Here is a 21,688-nt window from a genome sequence, read left to right on the forward strand (position 1 = left end):
AACTGCCTATAACTCCAGCTCCACTGAATCTGATGCCCTCTTCTGGCCTCCTCAGGCACTGCACTCACATGCATATACCCACACATAGACACAACTTAGACATACAATTAATTTCTATGTAGCATGTTGGGGAATTCAAAGTAAGGCTTATTTTCAGATGACAAAGTACAAGACTCAGCTATGTGTTCTGCTTTTTTTGGTTGCTGTTTATTTTGTTTTGTGGTGTCCATTTATAGAGTACTGCAGAGAAGAAGACCAAAAATTCTATACTTAAAGGGAATTATATACTTAAAGACTGGCTGGATCCACCAGTTCTTTTTCCTGCCTGTTTCTATGGGTCTTTTTTTTTTTTTAATGGAAAACTTCTCCTTTTACTGGCAACAAGCTGATTTCTGTTGCTCTTTGGCAGTAGAGTGCCATCCTTTTGTCACTCTGCCTACACAGTTTTAGAAGAAGATTTGGCAAGGTCGTGAGGGCTGTTAGCCAAACACCACTTTAACATGGGAGCTGGCTGGTACATTTGCAGTAATGGGAACTTGAGGGTTACAGACAGCTGCTATTTTAGCTTTCTGCAATGGTTTATTTTTGATTATACTCATTAGTAGAGATGTTTTCTTGGGGGTAAATTTGGTTCTATGAGGCATTCTAAGTTCTAATTATTCTCTAAAAATGTGTTAAGAATGTTGGATCTGCATGATGGCTCAGCAGATAAAGGGGCTTGCCACCGAGCCTGACGACCTGAGTTGGATCCCCAGGATCTACATGACCAAGGAGGAAACTGACAGCCTCAGGGGTCCTCTGATCTCCACATCTGTGCTGAGGCATGTAAATGTCCACATGCTTGCACATACACACAAAACATACATACATACATACATGTAAAAAAAGACCTTGCCATATGAACAGCTACTATCTTTGATTATTTAATAGCTGATAAATATTCCTTTATTTACTATATTGTTCATAGAAACATAAAAAAATAAAATCTAGTAATGAGAAGAGACAAATGAGCTAGAGTGACTCAGAAAATGGGTAATGGGTCCTGATAACGCAGGCGTAAGATTTGCCATACTTACCTTTCAGAACAAGAAGATGGCAGAGAACATGTCTGCACAGTAAGAGTCCCCTCTGAATCACCCTCTTCTTGTGCCATGGGTCTTCTTGATCCTGGGCTTGGTCTCAGCCAGAAAGCAGGGGAGTAAGGGTGGATTCTTTTGAGAACCTAACAATCACCACAGCCTCCTGGGGCTCCCAACCTTCACAGAAGGAGCGTAGCACATAATCACCCAATAGGGCAGGATCAGGAGGTGTGGTTATTGTCTGATGGCTGTTAGGGTATCACACAGTATGGCTTACCCATGCACTTGGAGCCATTAGTTCTGGAATGCTGATCTTGCCTTTTTTCTTTGCGCCTGGTGACTGCAGCCCTTGGAGTCCCAGCTCAAGCACACTTCCACAGGGATGCCTTCTCTGTCTCTCTATGAGAGGTGTAGGACCCTTTCATGGCTTCCCTCACGCCCATTCGCTATGCGCCTGAAGGCACCTTGGATCCATGAGGGAGGTTTTAGTCTCCTCCGTTAGCAGGCTGCTGGTGGGAGGGCCAGACTGGTGAGCCCGGCCTGGGCTGTGTGTGTGGGAATACAAGAAATCTGAGGATGAAGATGAATGAATTTGGGGCTAGGGAGATAGGTCAGCAGGTAAAATGCTTGTCTTACAGTGCAAGGATATGAGTTTAACCCCAGGATTCTAGATAGATAGATAGATAGATAGATAGATAGATACATACATACATACATACATACATACATACATACATACATACATGCAAGCAGGTGTTATAGTGCATCCTGGAATCCTGGTACTGGAGAAACACTTTTAGATTCCTGAGGCTTGCCTAAACTTAATGGGCTCCATGCAAGTAAGAAATGGATCCAGGGAGGCAATCAGAAAGCCCAGGGCAGAGGTACACAGGAATTCCGAATCTCAGAGCAGAAGCCCCAGTCTCAGGGAAGGGAATAAAGTATTCAGGCATGTGGAGCTCCTTTCTCCTGTCTCAAAGGCAAGCAAACAAGGAGGATTGTGACTAAATGTGGTTTAAATAAGAATAGCCCCCATGGGCTAATAGATTTGAATGCTCAGTCAGCAGGGAGTGGCACTGTTTTAAAAGATTAGAAGGATTAGGAGGTGTGGCCTTGTTTAAGTCAGTGCAACCTTGTTGGAGGAAGTATGTCACTAGGGGTGGGCTTTATCACTCTCGTTCATTCTTCTCTCTCTCTCTCTCTCTCTCTCTCTCTCTCTCTCTCTCTCTCTCTCCCCCTCCCTCCCTCCCCCTTTCCCTCCCCCTCTACCCCTTCCCCTCCCCCACCATGTGGGTCAGGATTTAGTTCTCAGTTACTTCTCCAGCACCTGCCTGCATGCTGCTGTCTTCCTGCCACGATGATATATAGATTAAGCCTCTGAAACTGTAAGAAAGCCCCCAGTTCAATGCCTTCTTCGTGAGAGTTGCTGAGGTCATGGTGTCTCTTCACAGCAATAGATCAATAACTAAGACACTATGGAGGATTAGCCAAGGTTGTCCTCTGGTCTCCATGATTCATGTACCACCCACCCACATACACAAAAACACAATTCAAACACTATTCTAAGCCTAAGGCTCATCCACCTAAGCTCTTTAGCCAAGTGCTGAATGCATTAAAGACATCCAAGGTAAAGTAGAAATTGAGTCAGGAAAGACTTGCTGTTGCCCTGGGCTTCCTTACCTGGGGGCTCCTGGGGACAGCTGCAGCAAGATTCCTTTATTCCCGAGATAAAGATTCTTATCTCCTGGTTCTGGCTCCCTACAGGTGTCAGACAACGTGTCAGAGACTGACATCAGCAACGAGACTCAGAATTCCCGGTCCAGCACGGACTCAGTAGAGGAGAAGCTGAGAAATAGACTGTATGAGTTAGCCATGAAAATGAGCGAAAAGGAGACTTCTTCTGGGGAGGACCAGGAGTCCGAGTCCAAGGCGGAACCTAAGAACCAGAAGGGAAGTCTCTCTTCTGAGGAGAACAACCAGGGTGTCCAGGAGGAGCTGAAGAAGGTAAGGGCCAGGAGACACCTGCAGTGGTGATGCCTGCAGCTGCAGTGGGGGATGGGGTGGAGTGGGGTGCAGACATGCCCTGGCCCCAGAAAGCTTTCCCCTCAATGTGCTTGGGAGAAAAGAGAATTTTCTCAGTCATTGCCAGGGACAATCAAGGAAGGGACCCCACTGTCTTGGACGTTGTCCATCATGTCTCCTGTGGTCCCTCGTCTCTGAGTCTTCCATTCCCCGACCTTCCCTGTTTCCCACATTGTTATCTGACTCCTCCCCTTTTGCTCACGGTTTGGGATTATGCACCTAACCGGCTCTTGAAAGCGGTGGAAAGGCTTTGGTACTACGGAAGCTTCGTGTCGAAAGTTCTGGAGTCCGGCTGGGCCACTTTCAGTTTGTTTATTTCAGCCTGAGATTCCCTTTCAAACCAACTTTACAGGGATCCCAGTGTTGCAAACAGGTCAGCCCTGCTTGCAGGGTCACAAGACACTGGGTCTGTAGCCCTACATGCCTTCCCTCCCTTAGGCCCCTTCTTGCAAGCAAGCGCATGAGCTCCTAGGTACAGGGCTTAAGCAGTGTGAAAGACTCACTCGCCAACCCCCAGCAGAGAGGAGTCACAGAGGCCTCCCCACCCTGACTCTGCCTGCCTACTGCACTGACTTTCCCCCCACAGCTTCTCAAACATGGTTATACTGTATAGACCTGCCTGCCACCAATGAAGGGAAGAGAGTGACACACTGAGTGTCTCTTTGACACTTTTGACTCTTTTGTAGTTAGATATAGAGATGGTAGGTAGGTGGATAGATGATGGATAGGTTGATGGTAGATAAATGATAGATGAGAGATAATAGGCACTGGACAGATAGATGGTAGGTAGAGGTTAGGTATATAGATAAATGATAGACTTATACATAGATGATAGATGACAGATTGGTAGATGATAGCTAGAAGATAGATTGGTAAGTGATAAAGAAAGAGATAGAAGATGACAAACTGATAGATTATAGATAGATTAATGATAAACTGATAGATTATATATTGATTGACAGACAGGCAGATAGACAGATGTGCAGACAGACAGACACCTCTGCAAACACCATGCCCAGTAGAGTAAGATCCACACGAGGCAAGAAGGAAATCTGGTTCAGCACCTAGGGTCTGACCCCAAGCAGTTAATTTTAGACATATTTAAGCACAACATAATTTCATAAAAACGTTGCCTGATAGTAATGAACTCGCTCCTGTATGTACATAAGATATGTTTACACTGAAACTCTTTACAAAGTACACACAGTCTCTTCCATAAAGATGGATCCTGTTGACTGAGAAACCATGCTGGAGATAAGAGTCTGAGATCAACATGTGAGTCAGGTGTGGCCTGGCCCTACACGGAGGTCACCTGAGTTATTGTAATGTACATATGACATCTCACATAAGGATAGGTTTTAGACTGAGAAGATTAAGGTCTCAGAGGAAGAGTCTGGTATAAACATGATAGTCTGGGGGATTTGGGCAGTTTTGGCTCTACAGATAGCACAGGTCACCAGGCAATTGACCTCATCCACTTCCAGCCTTCCAAGTGGAAAACAGATTAGACAATTCTTCTGTTTGAGAGACGGCATTGCTTGCTTAACATTCCTGGTTTCCCTGGTGCTTAGCTGTGAGCACAAAGACCTGGTGCCTTCTACAGAGAACAGACTGATAATAATGATACATTGATAGAGGATAGACTTACAGATAATAGGTTGATGGGTGGTAGATAGATAGATAGACAGACAGACAGACAGATAACCCTTTGATACAGTTGCAGATTGTTCAGTTAGGGAAACTAAGTCTGGGTTATCAAGCCTGCAGCTAATGTAAGAGCTAAGGATGTATTACAAACCTTGACCTCAAATCATTAGCTACTCTTTGTGACAAGCCACCTCTTCACTAGCTCCACCAGGACTTCATTCCCCAGCACCTGAGTCTCTCATTAATTGTGATACATTCAATAAAGGTTGCGTTTCGCATTTGAGAGATGGTTCTAATAGAAACTTGCTTCTCCTGTCTTTTGCCCATTCCAAGGTCACGCCATGGTTCCAACTGACCGTGTGTGTGTGTGTGTGTGTGTGTGTGTGAGAGAGAGAGAGAGAGAGAGAGAGAGAGAGAGAGAGAGAGACGGAGCTCCCACACTGTTAGGCAGCTGAACCAGCAGAACCAGTGCTATGGGGGAAAAAGTCCACTATGATGACATGTGATGTCTAACAGCGGTCAACATCGGCCCCAGGGGAAGTGGAGACTGTCACGTGACATCAGTCTAACATCAGCTCCATTGCCTTGTTGCCATTGTTATGGTCCCAAATCTCTAAGAAAAATTCATGCTGGGCCAGTGGCAAGGCATGCTGGGATGAGGTATGTGCTACCACCTTCACAGGCCAGAAGGGATCACCTCCATCACCTCCTCCAGGCACCCACCTGTCTGCTCGATGCTCTCCGAGGAATAATGTGCAGGAAAGGAAGAGTCCCCGAGCGAAGCGGCAAGGCCCTCCCGCACTCACACGTAGCCTTACTTAGACTCCCAAGTGTGTCCGTTCCTCAGAGTTCAAGTCCGTCCAGTTTACCCCGAGTCCAAGAAGACTCAACCAGGTATTATTCTTCATAAGTAAAAATCAATGTCTAAAAACAACAAAGAAGAAAACACACCGCCAACCCCACCAAAGCAGACAAGATGACTGGAAAGCAGAAGCACAGAATTGCAGGCTGGATATTATCAAGCAGAGAGATGCACTGTGCAGAGATGGGTTTTAGGCTTTGAGTGTTTGTCTCGTTTCTTTGTTTTTTGAACTCTGGACTTAGGCTGACATCTTAACTGTTACTGCTGCTTACAGGCGCCCACTGTCCTTTCTTGCCTTCACACCCACTCTGGCCTCCTTATAGATCCCGGCCCTTCCTGGACCCTCTCGTCCTTTCCCTATTCAGTGGGCCTGCTCTCACAGCCTGCTTGTTCTCAGCATGCTGCAAATCTGTCTGTCTGTCTATCTTATTTCTAACCTGATCCCTAGGTTTTTTTTTTTGTTGTTGTTGTTGTTGTTGATTGGATAAACACATCTTGCCCTCTCGTGTAGAACAGGGATAATCGTAGGGCCTTTCAGAATTGTGAGGCTTGAATTATGCAGTGTAAGCTTCTCGCACGCAGCAGGAGCCCAGCAAATGTTAATTAGCACACACCCTGTAACAAGCTCAGAAAAATCTACTTCACAGAATACTGTCCATCTGCTGGTGCTGGGTACAGGGAGTTCAGTGCCTTGCGGCATACAGACGCAAATCTGTGTCCACAGCTGGTGCCCTTCACACTGTGCCGAGTGTCAGTGATGGGACACTGCACGGGACTGAACCCCAAGGTTCCGTCTTTAAGGTCAGAGTAGCTGGGACATCACCCAGGATCCAGCCACTACCAGTTTATACAACACACACACACAGAGACACAGAGACAGAGACACAGAGACAGAGACACAGAGAGATACAGAGACAGAGAGATACATTTGTCCCTGCTTCCTGGGAGCTAACATGCAGGTGCATGCAAGACTGTGATACTAGAGCCACTTTGGTGACTTTAATGCAACTTTTTCTCTAGAATGGGGCTGGTGGGGACAGTTTCCAGACCCTGCCCAACAGTAGCAGAACCCCTTTAGAAACATGGTTTTTTCCCTTGTTTGGAGTCAGACCCTGGCCGTAGGCACACTTCTCCCTCAGCTGGCCTGGATGGTTCACTTCGGCTGGGTGTAAGTGGACCAGAGATGACTGAGAAACTGCTGAAGACCGAGCTACTAGGCCCTGTCTTAAAAGTCTAGTAGGTCTACCCTAAAACCTCGAGGCAATGAGTTGTGCAGAAGGGCCATGCTGCTTCTTTAGGTGGCTGCTCTTGTCCCTCAGACCCAGTGGTCAGCCTTTCAGACTCTGGTCCTTGGCGTACGGAAATGAACGCTGGCTTTGCCAGCTCTAGGTCGGACCCATCCCAGCACTTCTAGGAGAATGTCCTGGTAGAGTGGCTAACTTGCCTCTTGGATGTCACACTCCTGTAAAGAGATGTGAAGGGCCAGGGACTAGCCTGAATCTGAAGGCAACATTTCGGTAGCCAAATCTCCACATGTGCCCTACTATGCCCACATCTAAAGCAGCTGCGTTCTGGATCCCCCTGCCTCCAGAATTCTATGCTTCTAGATGTGTCATGACACAAGCCAACATGGATAGTGGTGTCATCCCTTGTTTCTTGATAGAAACGCCATTTACAACCCTGCTTCTTGGAGGCCCAAGTTAGTAAACTCTTGCATTAAAGACCAATTTGTATATCCATTATCCTGGAACATTTTAATTTAAAGCATCTTTGTTGATTATCACAAGTAGTTGTGTTTTATTTTTATAAGAGGGTCAGAGCCCCGCAGAGCTCTGCCACCTTGTCTTCTGACACTGAGGGAGTAGAGGAATGAGGCTTTCAAGCTTGTAGAAAGAGTTATTGGCTGGGGAGTTGGGGAGAGAGGGAGAAACATATTGGAGAAATAGGAAGGTCTCCGGGGCAGCACCGAGCTCGTGGGCAGAGCAGATGGTGAACCTTCCCATGAAAGAACATGGCAACTCTGAACTCAGATGAATACAGATGGCAAATCCTTCCTGCCCAAAGGAGAAATTATTTATGAACCATACCACACCCTTTATGGAACTACCCAGCAGACCCAGTTGGCTTGGGGACTCACATAGAGCCCCATTTCAGGAGTTTCTAAGGACACCATGAATTCTCTGTGAGCTAAAAATTATGTATGAATCTCAGACAAGATCAGGGGATGCAGGGGCGGGAAGGGGGTGATTCCAGCCATAATAAGAGCAAGGAAAAGGTGTGAAGTTAAAACTTACCAAGAAAACTGCCGATCTCCAAGAAATGGGGCCATGTGCTGGAAGGAGAGGCAGTGAGCGTAGACATGACTTCTTCCAAAATTAGGTTAGAAGTTTAATGTGATTCAGAACAGGAACTCAAACCAGATGTCAACATCCGAAAAAGATTCCCAACATCAAAATCGTCTGATGGAACAAAGTCAGAAATTGTGTAGAAATGTTTAGAAAGATTAAGGAAGGACTGAGAAGGATCAGCCTAGTTAGACATTATTTATGTGCTTCAAAGTCGCAGTAACGGAATTCATGAGATGTTGACACACGATGTTAGGAAGTAATCCAGAATAGGGCCTGAGCTTTATTAAATATAACTCATTTTACTTCATGATTCCTGCTTATTTCCCACTGTGGGGCTTTTTAACATGCACTGAGAGAGAGAGAGAGAGAGAGAGAGAGAGAGAGAGAGAGAGAGAGAGAGTGTGTGTGTGTATGTGTGTGTGTGTGTGTGTGTGTGTGTAAGAGAGAGAATGTGTAGTATGTATGTATATATGAATTGAGTATGTGTGTTGTACAAGTGTGCATGTATGAGTGTGTGAGCGTATGTATGTGAGTGTGTATTTGAATATTATATATAATGTGAGTGTATGTGTGAAAGTGTGAGCATGTGTGTATATATGTATGTATGTGTGTATTTATATGTATATATGTATTAAATATGTGAGTATGTGTGTGAGTATGTATGTGTGAGTGTATCTGAGTGTGTGTGTGTATGTATGTATGTATGTGAGAGTGTATGAGTGTGTGTGTATGTATGTATCTATGTATGTGAGTGAGTGTGTATCTGTGCATGTGCCATGGCACACATATGGAGATAAACTTGCAAGAGTCAGTTCTGTCTTTCTACTGTGTGAGTCCCAAGGAATAAACTTGAATCACCAGGTTAGCAAGCCCCTTTACCCGGGAGTCATCACACTGGACTATGAGCCTGTAACATGGTTTTTGTTTGTTTCGATTTTGGTGATTGATATCGGGACCCTGCTTCACTTGCTTGTTTAGAACAAGTATAGGGGGCACGGGAGGAGAACACACTCATAAGCCGTGATAAAGAATGAACGGGTAACCTGTTTTGCAGACCCCAGCAGCAGGTGGAGGCAGCCACAAAAAGGAGATGGCCAACTTCTATGAGGAGTAGGGATACAATTAGGGGTCCAGTCCCCATTTGTGTGTGTTTGTTCAGCAAATAATCAGTGGGCTGATCTAGGAGCTGTGATGCATTGTGGGTAAAGAGAACTGCTTCTGGTCAGTGGACTTACCTTCTGATGGAGATCTCTGATACCCAGGCACACAGTGGTATGTTTCCGTGGTGAATTGAGATGAGGACAATTGGACAGGAAGTCGTTAGGGTGGGAGATGGACATCTGGGAACCTCTGGCCAAGTGGGTAGAACAAGCCAGGGATGAGGAAAGGTTGGGCAAAGATACCCAGAAAGGGTTGGGTTGAAAAGTAACAAGGTCACCCAGGCTGCCTGGCCAGCTCCTTACCCAGTGAATACAGACGGTGATTTTTTTAGTATCCCTGGCCTTCTGTATATACCTTGGTGGTAGTCTGGCTACTGTGAGAAATGCAGAGATCTTAGCAAACTGGTGACTGAGAGCAGCCATCATTCACAAGTGAAACAGATCAACAGTCACCTCCTGGGCCAGGGAAGAAATTCCTGCCTGCTCTACACCTGTCAGGGACAGCTGGGTCAAGGGTAACAGCCCCAGCATTGGCCTCCTCCATCACTCTGGCCAGGCCCTGATGTTCCTCCATGGGGTATCATAAATCAAGCAATGCTGGACACTGCCCAGGAAGCACAGGTATCTGGATTTGATCCCTTAGTTCCTACACAAAAAAGCCAGATGTGGTGGCACATCCTTCTCAAGCCAGCACTGGGGAAGCGGACACAAGCAGATCTCAGAGGGTCACTGGCCAGACAGCACAGCCTGCCTGTCACTTTCAGGGCAGCAAGAGACCCTGTACAAAGAAGACGCTGGGGGCTGGAGAGGTGGCCCTGGGTTGAGAATGATCTGCTTTGCCAAGGGCCTGAGTTTGCTTCTCAACACCCACATTTGGTGGCTCACAAGTGCCTGCAATTCAAACTCCAGGGAATCTGATGCCCTCTTGTGGGTTCCACAGGCACCTGAACTTACACACACACACACACACACTTAAAAGTAAATCTTTTTAAGAAGCTGGGCATGCAATCACAAAGGAACTCACACAATATGTACTCACTGATAAGTGGATAATAGCCCAGAAACTTAGGATACCCAAGATATAAGATACAACTTGCTAAACGCATGAAACTCAAGAAGAACGAAGACCAGTGTGGACACTTTGCCACTTCTTAGAATTGGGAACAAAACACCCATGGAAGGAGTTACAGAGACAAAGTTTGGAGCTATGACGAAAGGATGGACCATCTAGAGACTGCCATATCCAGGGATCCATCCCATAATCAGCTTCCAAACACTGACACCATTGCATACACTAGCAAGATTTTGCTGAAAGGACCCTGATATAGCTGTCTCTTGTGAGACTATGCCGGGGCCTAGCAAACACAGAAGTGGATGCTCACAGTCAGCTATTGGATGGATCACAGGGCACCCAATGGAGGAGCTAGAGAAAGTACCCAAGGAGCTAAAGGGATCTGCAACCCTATAGGTGGAACAACATTATGAACTAACCAGTACCCCGGAGCTCTTGACTCTAGCTGCATATGTATCAAAAGATGGCCTAGTCGGCCATCACTGGAAAGAGAGGCCCATTGGACTTGCAAACTTTATGTGCCCCAGTACAGGGGAACGCCAGAGCCCAAAAGTGGGAGTGGGTGGGTAGGGGAGTGGGGGGGGGGGTATGGGGGACTTTTGGGATAGCATTGGAAATGTAAATGAGGAAAATACCTAATAAAAAATATTAAAAAAAAAAAAAAGAAGCCGGGCATAGTGGTGCATGTCTTTAATCCCAGCACTTGGGAGGCAGAGGCAGGCAGATTTCTGAGTTCGAGGCCAGCCTGGTCTACAGAGTGAGTTTCAGGACAGCCAGGGCTACACAGAGAAACCCTGTCTCGAAAAAACAAAACAAACAAACAAAAAAAAAAAAGAACAAACTGGATAGTTCTTGAGGATTTCCAGCTATAAGGTTTTCCTCTGGCCTATACACACACACACACACACACACACACACACACACACACACACACACAGAGGCACACACATGTGCACATACACGCATCCCTCAGTCCTTCCTAGAGGTCAGCTCTCCTCTGATCTCTGATATATGTGTTGTATCTGTTTATTACATATGCTAATTTATTAAGATTATGCCCCAACTTCTTCACACAGTTCTGTACCCCATCTTTTACAAAGTCACTCTTCAGAGGCGTGAGTGAGTCTGTTGGAGAGTGCATTTGGTGGGTTTTGGAGGTGCCACCAAGGGCCTTCTGTTCATGAGAACTGAAACAACTTGGACTATTCTCCTTGCAGATTTCTGTCAGCTCTTTGTGGGGACATATGGAGTGTCTTTTCTTACCTTTAAAAAAGAGACGAATCTGTGAAATTCAGGCATTTGGGGACCAGTTTCCTTGCTTGTTGCTCTGCTAATTGGAAGCATCTGTAGTTTGGGACAGAAAGCAATGGGCAGAGCATGGGTCTGGGTTCTGCTATGCTGTATATTCTTTCTTGATATGTTGAGCGTGTGCCACGCAGTCCTGGTGGGCTCAGATCAGGAGTGCATCCGTGGGTGGCTCTCAGCTGGGTTGTGTGGCTTGGCCTCATCCTGGCATGTTGGATGAAGACTGCAGGCTGGACATGTCTACTAAACTGTTCTGAATTCTGACTCATGTGGAATCCAAGTCCCTTTTTCCTCTTAGAAATATTGGTGGCAAAAGATGAAAGTGCATTCTCTCTCTCTCTCTCTCTCTCTCTCTCTCTCTCTCTCTCTCTCTCTCTCTCTCTCTCTCTCTCTCTCTCTCTCTCTCTCTCTCTCTCTCTCGTGTGTGTGTGTATCCCAGAGGACAGCCTCAAGTGCCTTCAGTTCCTAACTTCAGTTCCTAACTACCCAGTTTTTGGTTTTTGGTTTTTTTTCAAACAGAGCCTCACACTGGCCTGGCCCCTTAGTTCATTAGTTGACCACCTGCATGTGTTTTGCCTCTTCCTTGTCTGACGCCATGACCATCACATTTGATCCATCTTATAATTCGTGCCTAGAGGAATGTAGATGGCCTTAATGAAGCACCCTCTCTGGGCACTCAAATCCTGCTTTGTTGTCTCATTCAGTCCATTGCTCCAGAGTCCGGTACAACAGAAACTAAAGAAGTCTTTAGCTTTTTATTTCTGCTGAACATGGGGTTCCCTGCCAGCCACCTCTCTATCTCCCCATCAATAACCCTATGCAGTGCTCATTATAACTTCATACCAAACTTTTGGAGGGTCATCTTAACTGTTACACCAGGCAAGGACGGGCTATTCACACAAGGAGCAGACTTAGCTGTGGAAGTCCTCTGGTGGATCTGGCTGAACCAGTGAGTGACCAGGGCATCAGGTCAGGTGTCCTGCTCCTCTCACTAAGGAGAGCGCATTAAGTCCTGCGAGCTCAACTTTCCCACCCCCACCCCAGGCCCAGGTAAACAGGCCACTTCTAGGTGATCCACAGAGAAGTTGTACAAAGATTCCAGTTTGCACTCCCCAATGGCCATTAACTGGGACTCCAAACAGCAGAAAACTTCTAGGGTTGGTTTTTGGTTGTTTGGTTGGTTGGTTTTGCGTTTAAGAATGTAAAAGTTTTCAGTGAATTTATTTTTATAATTTTTATGTATAAAACAGAAATCAAAACATACATGGTCTATTGAAAGGAAAACGTCCTACAGTGTATAAAATATCTAATCTTCCAACTCACTGACAGATGTATCAGATTCAGTGAATGACAGCAGGTACTCTGTCAAAATCTACCATTTGCTAGAGACCATCACCTACAACATATGGATAACATGTGACTCTATATAAGATTAAAAACCTCCGATCTTATTACTGTTGGTTTGCGTGTGATGTGGGCCATTTTTCTTTTGGTGTGGTCCAGGCCCTTAAGCCTTTGACCTGGCAAGTGAAATGTGAGACTTCTCCCTCACACCTCAGAGGAAACCCACCTCGGATCGCGTGACAAGTCCGTCTACCCTCGAGGACTAGGACAGAGTGTGTGTGACAGGCTGTAAGGGTGGGGTCAAGGCAGGCCATGAAGTCAAGGAATGCTCCGTTTCATTCCTAGCCTCAACCCTTCACTCATCTCTGAACCCTGCAATCTTTGTTGAAGGGAGGGTGTTGCCTGAAGCCTCCTCCAATGAGACAGAACCAGAAGTAGAAGCCACTCCCAGGAGCTGTAGGTCTGGGGCTTTGCTCAGTGGTTAAAACCCTTGCCACAGGATCAGCAAGTGTGAGGACTGGGGTTTGAGTCCCCAAAGCCCGTGTACATGCCCATGGACAGCTCTCAGAAGCTGGAGACAAGGAATCTCCAGAGCAATCGAGGTAGTGAGATTACAGCTGTCGGAAAGCTCAGGGTTTGAGGGAGACCCCACCTTAGTGCATAAGGTGGAAAGCAAGTGATGAGGAAAGATTCTAGTGTCAACCCTGGGGCTCCGCACACCTGTACACACTCGTGCACCCACAGACATGCACACCTTAAACATACACTTGAAAATAAGCAGAAAAGAATATTTATAGAAAGTAGTTGGCTTCCTCAGTGATCTGTCAGTGGACCAGCCCTAGCTGCAAGGGAGGCTAGCATATGTTGCTTCCTGTTTAGAGAGGAAAACAAAGGCTAGCTTGATCCATGTGAGCTAGCACACAATGCCTGCTCAGAAGAGTTCGTTGCCAGTACCCTCATGTGTGTATGACAGAGTAAGTTCTAGAACCGAGGAGCAGCCTGGCTAAGGTCCCATCATAGACAAAGCTAGAGTCTCAGCAGGTCTCCTAACTCCTCATACAGAAAGCCACCCTCAGGACCACACTGTAGATGCCGTTTCACACGTAGATGTGGTGTGAACAAAGTGATACTGAGAAAATATCATCTAGGAAATAAAGTGATTGATAATAAACACAGAACACAGAGAGCTCAGCCTCAGGTTCTGCTTCCTCCACCCACCCCTCTGACCTGGAGTCACTCACTGAGTCACCAGACTGAATCCAAGTCACATCAGGCCCTCCTCTGGGTTCCCTGCTACCGTGTGTTAGTATTGTTGTTTTTAGATTCATTCTATTTAGTGAGTAAGAATGTTTTCAGAAGAGAGCTGAAATTTTGCAGGTGATTGTGAGCCATTACATGGCTGCTAGACATTGAACCCGGGTCCTCTGTAAGAGCAGTCAATGTTCTTAACAACTAAGCTATCTCTTCAGCTCCCTGTGTAGATTTATGTCCCACTCTTTCAGCAGATGTGTGTATGTGTGTGTATGTATGTGTATGGTGTGCATGTGAAAGTGAGTGCATGATATGTGTGTGAGTGAGTGTGGGAGTATATTGGAATGTGTGGTGTGGTGTGTGTGTGTGTGTGTAATGTGTGTGGTGTGTGAGTGTGTGTGAGTGAATTAATGGATGTGAGTGAGTGTGTGTGGTGTTTGTGTTTGTAGTGTGTGTGAATGTGCGTGTGGTGTGTGTTTTGTATGAGTGTGTGTGTATGTGATATATATTGTATGTGTATGGTGTGAGTATATGTAGTATGTATTAGATGTATGTGATGTGAGTGTGTGTGATGTGTGTGTTTGTGGTGTGTGAGTGTGTGTGGTGTGTTCAGTGAATGTGTGTGTGGTGTGTGTGTAGTATGAGTATGTGTGAATGAGTGTGTGAGTGTATGTGGAATGTATTGTATATGTGTTGTGTGTGTGTGTGTCTGTGTGAGTGTGTGTGTGAATGTGTGTGAGTGTGGGTGGTGTGTGTGATACATGTGTATGTGATTACAGAGCTGACCTTGTGACGGTGCCAGGACACTGTAGGATTTCCTTGTCCTTGTTAATGTGCTGTTCTTGTCTTCTGTCCCCCTCTGTCATTGGGCCAAACAGAAGTGTTCTGCTGTTTCTCTCTGCAACATCTCCACAGAAGTCCTGAAGGTCATCAATGCTACCGAGGAGTTGATCGCAGAGTCTGCAGGGCCCTGGGAGATCCCCCCAGTCTCCACTGACAGAGAAAACGGGATGTTTCCTCTTGGGACAGACCAAGTGAGACTGGACAAGCAGCTGACGTCCTTGGAAGAAAACGTAAGAGGGTGTGAATGTGCCCAGTCGAGAGTGAGCATATGTGAAGGAGAAAGAGAACTGTAGCTGATCCCAATTCATACAACAACATGCCTGGTGTGTTCTTGGGAAAGGGCTGAGGCAGGGCTGCCAGACGCAAGAATCAAATCAGGAGCTGATGGAGTAAGGAGATTGAGAAGGAGATGAGGAAGGGAGCAGAGCCCAGAGGATGCCATCTGCTTTTCTGTTATCAATTCCCTATGTGGCCCCAAGGGTGCCTTTCTATATGAAGAGTTAGGAGACCCACTGAGACTCCAGCTTTGCCTAGTTACAGACAGTGGCCAGGCCACTTCTTCTCCCTTAAGGAAGATGGTACAGGATGGCGTAGGGAAGGGAAGAGGGAAGCATGACTTTGATCTCAGAGTAGCTTCATCCTGATGCTGCAGAGACCTCGCAGGTGAATGTAGCATCTTGGACCTGGACTTCTCTACAGCCAGCAAACGCTTCAATCCTACTGTGTGCAAGCTGAATGTCCTGAGATGTAGAGAATCAGTGCCTCGTGAGGCTTTGGGGATAGGGAGGGTGTTAAAGAAGAAAAATCAGGGAATGAGGAGCTGGGTCAGAGGCTGAAGTACACACAAGTGTGAAGACTAAGGTCTAGGTCCCTAGAAACCCACAATAAATGCCAGGCAGATGCAGAGGTGTGTGCATAATTCCAATCTGTAATTCAGAACGGTGTGGGGAGCCCAGAGTGAGCTGGCTGGTCAAACTAGCTGCCAAACTAGCTGTCAAACTAGCTGTCTTGACTAGTTCTGGCTTTGGCTGAGGACTCTGCCTTAGTAAATAAGGTGGTAGAAGAGTCATGGAGGGATGGTTCCTGATACCAACCTTGGGCTTGCACTTACATGAGCATTCACACGCAAAGCACATGTGCCTGCTCATGCACACAGAGAGACAGACAGACAGACAGACAGAGAGATAAAGTAAAGAATGTTCAGTGGTGTGTGCTACAGAGAGCCAGGCTTTCTTCAGGACTGTTGTGATCAATAGGCACAGAGTCCTCTGCAGTGGGGTCTTGTACTGGGGAAGAGATTGAGGTAGGCCCCTGGTATGACCTGGGTGATGGGGAGTTGATAGCTGAGAAGCAGAGACGGGGTGAAGAGATAGAAGATTGCCCAACTGACCTTAAGGGGTCAGATCAAACAAACCTAACCAGATTCCTGCTGAAGATCGGCCAGGGTGGTGTAACCATCATTTGGGGACAAGTAGGGACAGAAACATAATGAGCTATGGGTGGTCCTCTATCGGGGATGGGGCTCTGGCCAGAGTGACTGGGCAAGATTACATTAGATAATACTTTATCTCAAAGCTTCATGGGTGAGCCCAGGAGACGATGGTTCTGCTCGCACTAAAGTTTAGGCAAGCAGGAATCTTTGTTGAGGGGGAGTACGTAGAAAACAAGATTGACCCAGTGGGCAGCTATAGAGTCTTTCCACTGCTGGGAAGAGGGTAGCTGATAAAAGGACTCGGTTCCAGGCTAGGGGATAGCTCAGTGGGTAAAGTGTTTACCTTGCAACCACAAAGGCCTGAGTTTCAGAATTCATGTAGAAAAGCCAGACATGGTGGGTTGTGCTTGTCATCCAGGCCGGGGAAGCAGAGACCTGGAGCTTTCTAGTTAGTAAGCCTCGCTGGGTAAGTTCCAAGTCAGAGACTCTGTCTCAAAATGCACTGCAGATGGTACCTGAGGAGCAACACCCCCGGGTGCCCTCTTGCATGCACACACACACACACACACACACACACGCACGCACGCACGCACGCACGCACGCACGCTCACAGACACAATGACAGTGGTCAGTTCTCTCTCCTTGTATTTAGAACATACCTGTCGGCCAAAACCATATTGAAACTGAGGCCTTGTGTGCACTTCCATGGCATAGGATGATTGTGTGGTTATTTTATAAGGGTAGGGGTGGGTCATTAATATTTTCACTTCAGGACACACCCACTTACCTACTGATGCAGGATATCAGAAGCCCCCAGGGCACCCGGGGGTCTTGCTCCTCAGGTACCATCTGCAGTCTGCAGCCAATTGCTCCCCTCTTCAACGCTGCTCTAGCCCTGTCCCATTCTCCAGAAGAATGCCTAGGAATGCCTGCCTCCCCTCCCCCACCTCAAGCTTTTCATCTCTACCTCAGAAGAGAGGACACCATGCGCCACTGAATTTGGTAAAGCGTTGAGTAAGAGTGGGAAAGTTTTTTTTTTTTTTTTTTTCACCTCAGCTTTCCAATCCAACAGATCATAGAGCCCTGGGCAGCAGGGCTCCCCCTGATGTGCCCAGGATGGAATGCAGCTGAGCAACAGGAAAAGGCAGGGCTGCCTCTGAGAGCAGCCCTGAGAGCAGCCCTGGCTGCAGCTGGTTTAATTAAATCAAGGCTTTTGTTGGTCTGCAGTGTAAAAAGTGAATTTCATCCTTTATCTCCCCCGCCCCATCCCCCGCTGGCCTTTGTGCTGGGGACCAAACCTTCCCATTTTCTCTTTCCTTCTCAGTATGGCTGCTGTGAGCCAAGACTCTCAGATAAACGAGAACATTCTATTTTGAATACTCACCCTTGGAAATACTTCTGAGGCTGTGGGGGCTACACCAGACAGAACAAAGAAACCTTTTCATAAATAGCTTGTTAACTTGGTTAGAGGCGAGCCCAGGAAATTCAGAGGCTCACAGTCTCCATTGCGTTAGCTCTGTAAGATCAGCTGTTGTCTCCCCTAAAGTCTAGCTCACTCTGGACTCCTCTCACCCTCCCCAGCTGCACACACTGAGAGTTTAGTTCCTTGGGCAGAAAAAAACCTGGGTCTCTCAGATTTCAAATTCCTCTGAGAAGAGTCCAGCTGTGTCTACTGGGGTCTAGCAGGGAGCGGAGAGATTTGTAAAGAAACTTTTAACTAAGGTGTGGACAAAGTTAAGAATTACCAGAGGGCTGAGAGAGTAGGACGGAGAAGGCTGTACCATCCCTAGGTGGCACAAGCAGAGCTGAGGAGGCTGGAGCCTGGGAGAGTGCCTCACCAGCGGAAGCTCGCTTCGGTCATCGGAGAGTGGGCTTCCAGCACAACTCTGATGCCGTCTTGCCTTTAACCTTGTGCTGGTGTGTCCAACTGGCCAAGGAGGCATGGTCATGAAAGTCATATAGATCAGTGTCTTCATCTCATTTCCTGTTGGTGTGATAACCTAACTTGAGGGAGAAAGGGCTGATTCTACTCACAGTTCCAGGCAGTGGCCCACCACTGTGGGGAAGTTATGGTGCAGGAATCTGAAGTAGCCTGTCATGTTTTATCCACGGTCAAGAGCAGTGAATAAATGCACCCATGCTGGTGCTCAGCTGTACAGTCTGCCTAGGGAGTGGTGCCACCCATGGTAGGCAGGTCTTCCTACGAATCAAGATAATCCCCACAAACCAACCTGATCTAGACAACCCGTCATGGAGACGCCCTTCCCAAATCATTCTAGATTGTATCATGTTGACAATTAAAACCAACCACCAGGGCCTGGGTAGAGGACTCAGTAGTTAAAAGCACTGGCTGTTCTTCCTGAGGACCTGAGTTCTATTCCCAGCACCCATGTGACAATTCACTACTTCCTATAAGCTCAGTTTCAAGGAGTCTGTCTCCCTCTTCTGCCCTCCAAAAGCACTGCACATACAGAGTGCACTTACATGTATGCAAGCAAAGCATATATATATATATATATATACATAATATAAAAACAAATCTTTTTTTTAAAACCATGAATCATTACATGTAGTCGGGTAAACAGGAGACATCAGGGCAGTGAAGGATAGAGACAGACTCAAAAGGATCCGCAGAGAGCAGGAAGCACAGCTGTTCTCACACTATAGTGTGAACAACAGGGTCTCACACTATAGTGTGAACAACAAGATGAGCCATCTCAGGATTTACTCAGGGAAGTAAGAGGAAGAGATGACTAAGGGAGGAGTCTGGTCCCTGTCCCCTCCTACGCCCACCTGAGGACCTGTCTCATCTATTTTGCTCTAAGACAATGTCAACTTGTGCTAATGTATGATTACACACACTCACCCACACCCATTCACACTCATACACACATACACTCACACACTCGCTCTCATACAAATACTCTTACATACCTTTTCTCTCATACATACAATACTCTCTAACACACACTCTCACTCTCCTACACAAATACTATCTCTTACTCTCACACACATACCCACACATATACTCTTACACACTCAGACTCTTTCATACACACACACATACTCTCACACACTCAACATATATTCTCTCATACATACATATACTCTCACACACGCTCATACACATATTCTCTCACACCCACACCCACACCCACACTCTTTCATACACACATACTCACACACATACTCTCACACATTCTCCCTCATACACATAATACTCTCTAACACACACTCTCTCGTACACACACACATTTTCTCTCATACACACAATATTCTCTCACATACACACACTCAAACACACATATAGTCTCTCGCTCTCACACACATACACACGTTCTCTCACATACATACTCTCACACTCACACACATTCTCTCTCATATACACAATACTCTCACATATACTCACACACTCATATACAATCTCTTACACACACACATACATACATATTCTCTCTCTCACACACATACACAATACTCTCTAACACATGCTCACACACACACTCTCACAGACTCGCATACACTCTTTCATACACGCACACGCACACTTTCCAATTTTCTTTTAGCTTCGGTTCTTGTTGCCTGTGTTCTTTACAACCAGTTGCCGGCCGCAGGCACACTGGGGATGCCTGTCCACAGGATGGAGCAGAGGACATCAGTCCTTCCCAAGATTCTCTTGCTGCCCCAAAGCCCCAAAAGGGAGGTGGCCCCAAAACTCATGGCAGTAGCCATGGTCATTTAAGTAGCTATCTACCCTTTGTGAGCAAAGGAAAAAAATACTACCATCGACTGGGCCACAAAGGTATATTTTATGGACGCTGCAATCTAACAAGATGCTAAAGGGTCCACTCTATCCTGAACATTTGTTCTTTTTGTAAAAATTGATATCCATGCCTAAGAGACCCCTAGACATGGGGCTTGGATTGGAGTGGGGCTGGGGTGACAGTGGAGCTAGGGTGGCAATGAGGCTGGGGTAGTGTGGCTAAGGTGACATTGGGATCTGGGGTGGTAGCTCAGTAGGATAAATGTTAATCCCACTGAACTAGAGTAAAGACCACCACCCAAATTAACCAAATTTATAGAAGGTTTTATAAATGTGCAAAATGTAGCTGGTCTGGCAACTACCTGTCCCTAAACTCAATTTGAGAGGTCAGTCCTGAACATAGGAGCAGTGAGGTTTTAGAGTTCTCAAACTTCAAGTCTAGGGACTTTCCAAGGGTTTGGGGATTTGGGGTTATGTGTATGTGGGAAGATTACTGAACATCTCAAATGTATTTGGCAGAACATCTTATCTTATTGGGGTGGTGGTCAGTTTATAGTCAGAGTAGTGGGTGTGGAACATGTCAAACTCCAGAAAATGGGTCAAGACATGGCCAACCAAGTTTTACAGAAAATAGGAATGAACTTATTTTGACCTTATAACAAGATGGCCTCTAGCCTTAAAATGGAGTCCAGCTGGTCCGTTCTAAGTGCATGCATGGGAAACTGAGGACCTGAACTCCATCTCCAGTACTGTGAGGCAGAGACAGGCAGGCCTGGAGTCCACTGGCCAGCCATTCTACTCAATGAGAGTCACTGTCTCAACAATCAAGATGAGCAGAGACTGGGAAGTCATAGCAAGATTGTTCTCTTACCTACTCATGTATACAGACATGTAGACATGTGCTCGCTCTCTCTCTCTCTCTCTCTCTCTCTCTCTTTCTCTCTCTCTCTCTCTCTCTCTCTCTCTCTCACACACACACACACACACACACACACACACACACACACCTCCTAGAATCTCTAGGCAGTGCTCTTTGTCCCGGGACTTCGACTACAGAGCCCTTCCTTTTTTTTTTTTTTTAAAGGTTTATTTATTTATTATATGTAAGTACACTGTAGTTGTCTTCAGACACCCCAGAAGAGGGCATCAGATCTCATCATGGATGGTTGTGAGCCACCATGTGGTTGCTGGGATTTGAACTCAGGACCTTCGGAAGAGCAGTCATTTCTCTTACCCACTGAGCCATCTCTCCAGCCCCAGAGCCCTTCCTTAATGAACACCCATCCCCATCTCTCAGCCCCTCTGAGGGACTCGCTGAACTAGCAGGCAGTTGGGGGAGGGAGGTCACAGGCAGCAGTGGCCAGTTTGAACTGGACACAGACAATGCAAAGTAACCATTGTTTTTACACAATGCTGGCCTTTGCTAAGCAAGCAATCCCAGGCAGCTTTGGAGCAGGCTGCTTTTTAGCAGGTTGGAGAAACATTTTATGGAGTGGCATA

The 21,688-nt window shown here is 46.5% G+C and overlaps 1 protein-coding gene across 4 annotated transcripts in view; it reads left to right on the forward strand.

Moving 5' to 3' along the window:
• Nucleotides 1–21,688, forward strand: part of Myrip (myosin VIIA and Rab interacting protein) — a 172,582-nt gene that overhangs the window by 134,979 nt on the left and 15,915 nt on the right. For 3 of the 4 annotated variants that reach the window (XM_006512125.3, NM_144557.5, XM_006512127.4), the window contains 2 exons: nucleotides 2,844–3,083; nucleotides 15,029–15,223. In XM_006512125.3, the coding sequence (XP_006512188.1) occupies nucleotides 2,844–3,083; nucleotides 15,029–15,223 (435 nt within the window). Of the gene's footprint in view, nucleotides 1–2,843; nucleotides 3,084–15,028; nucleotides 15,224–21,688 lie in introns of those variants that run through there. The other variant, XM_006512128.4, reaches the window with a different exon arrangement.

Source organism: Mus musculus, chromosome 9 (genome assembly GCF_000001635.26).
Source record: "Mus musculus strain C57BL/6J chromosome 9, GRCm38.p6 C57BL/6J".
NCBI lineage: Eukaryota > Metazoa > Chordata > Mammalia > Rodentia > Muridae > Mus > Mus musculus.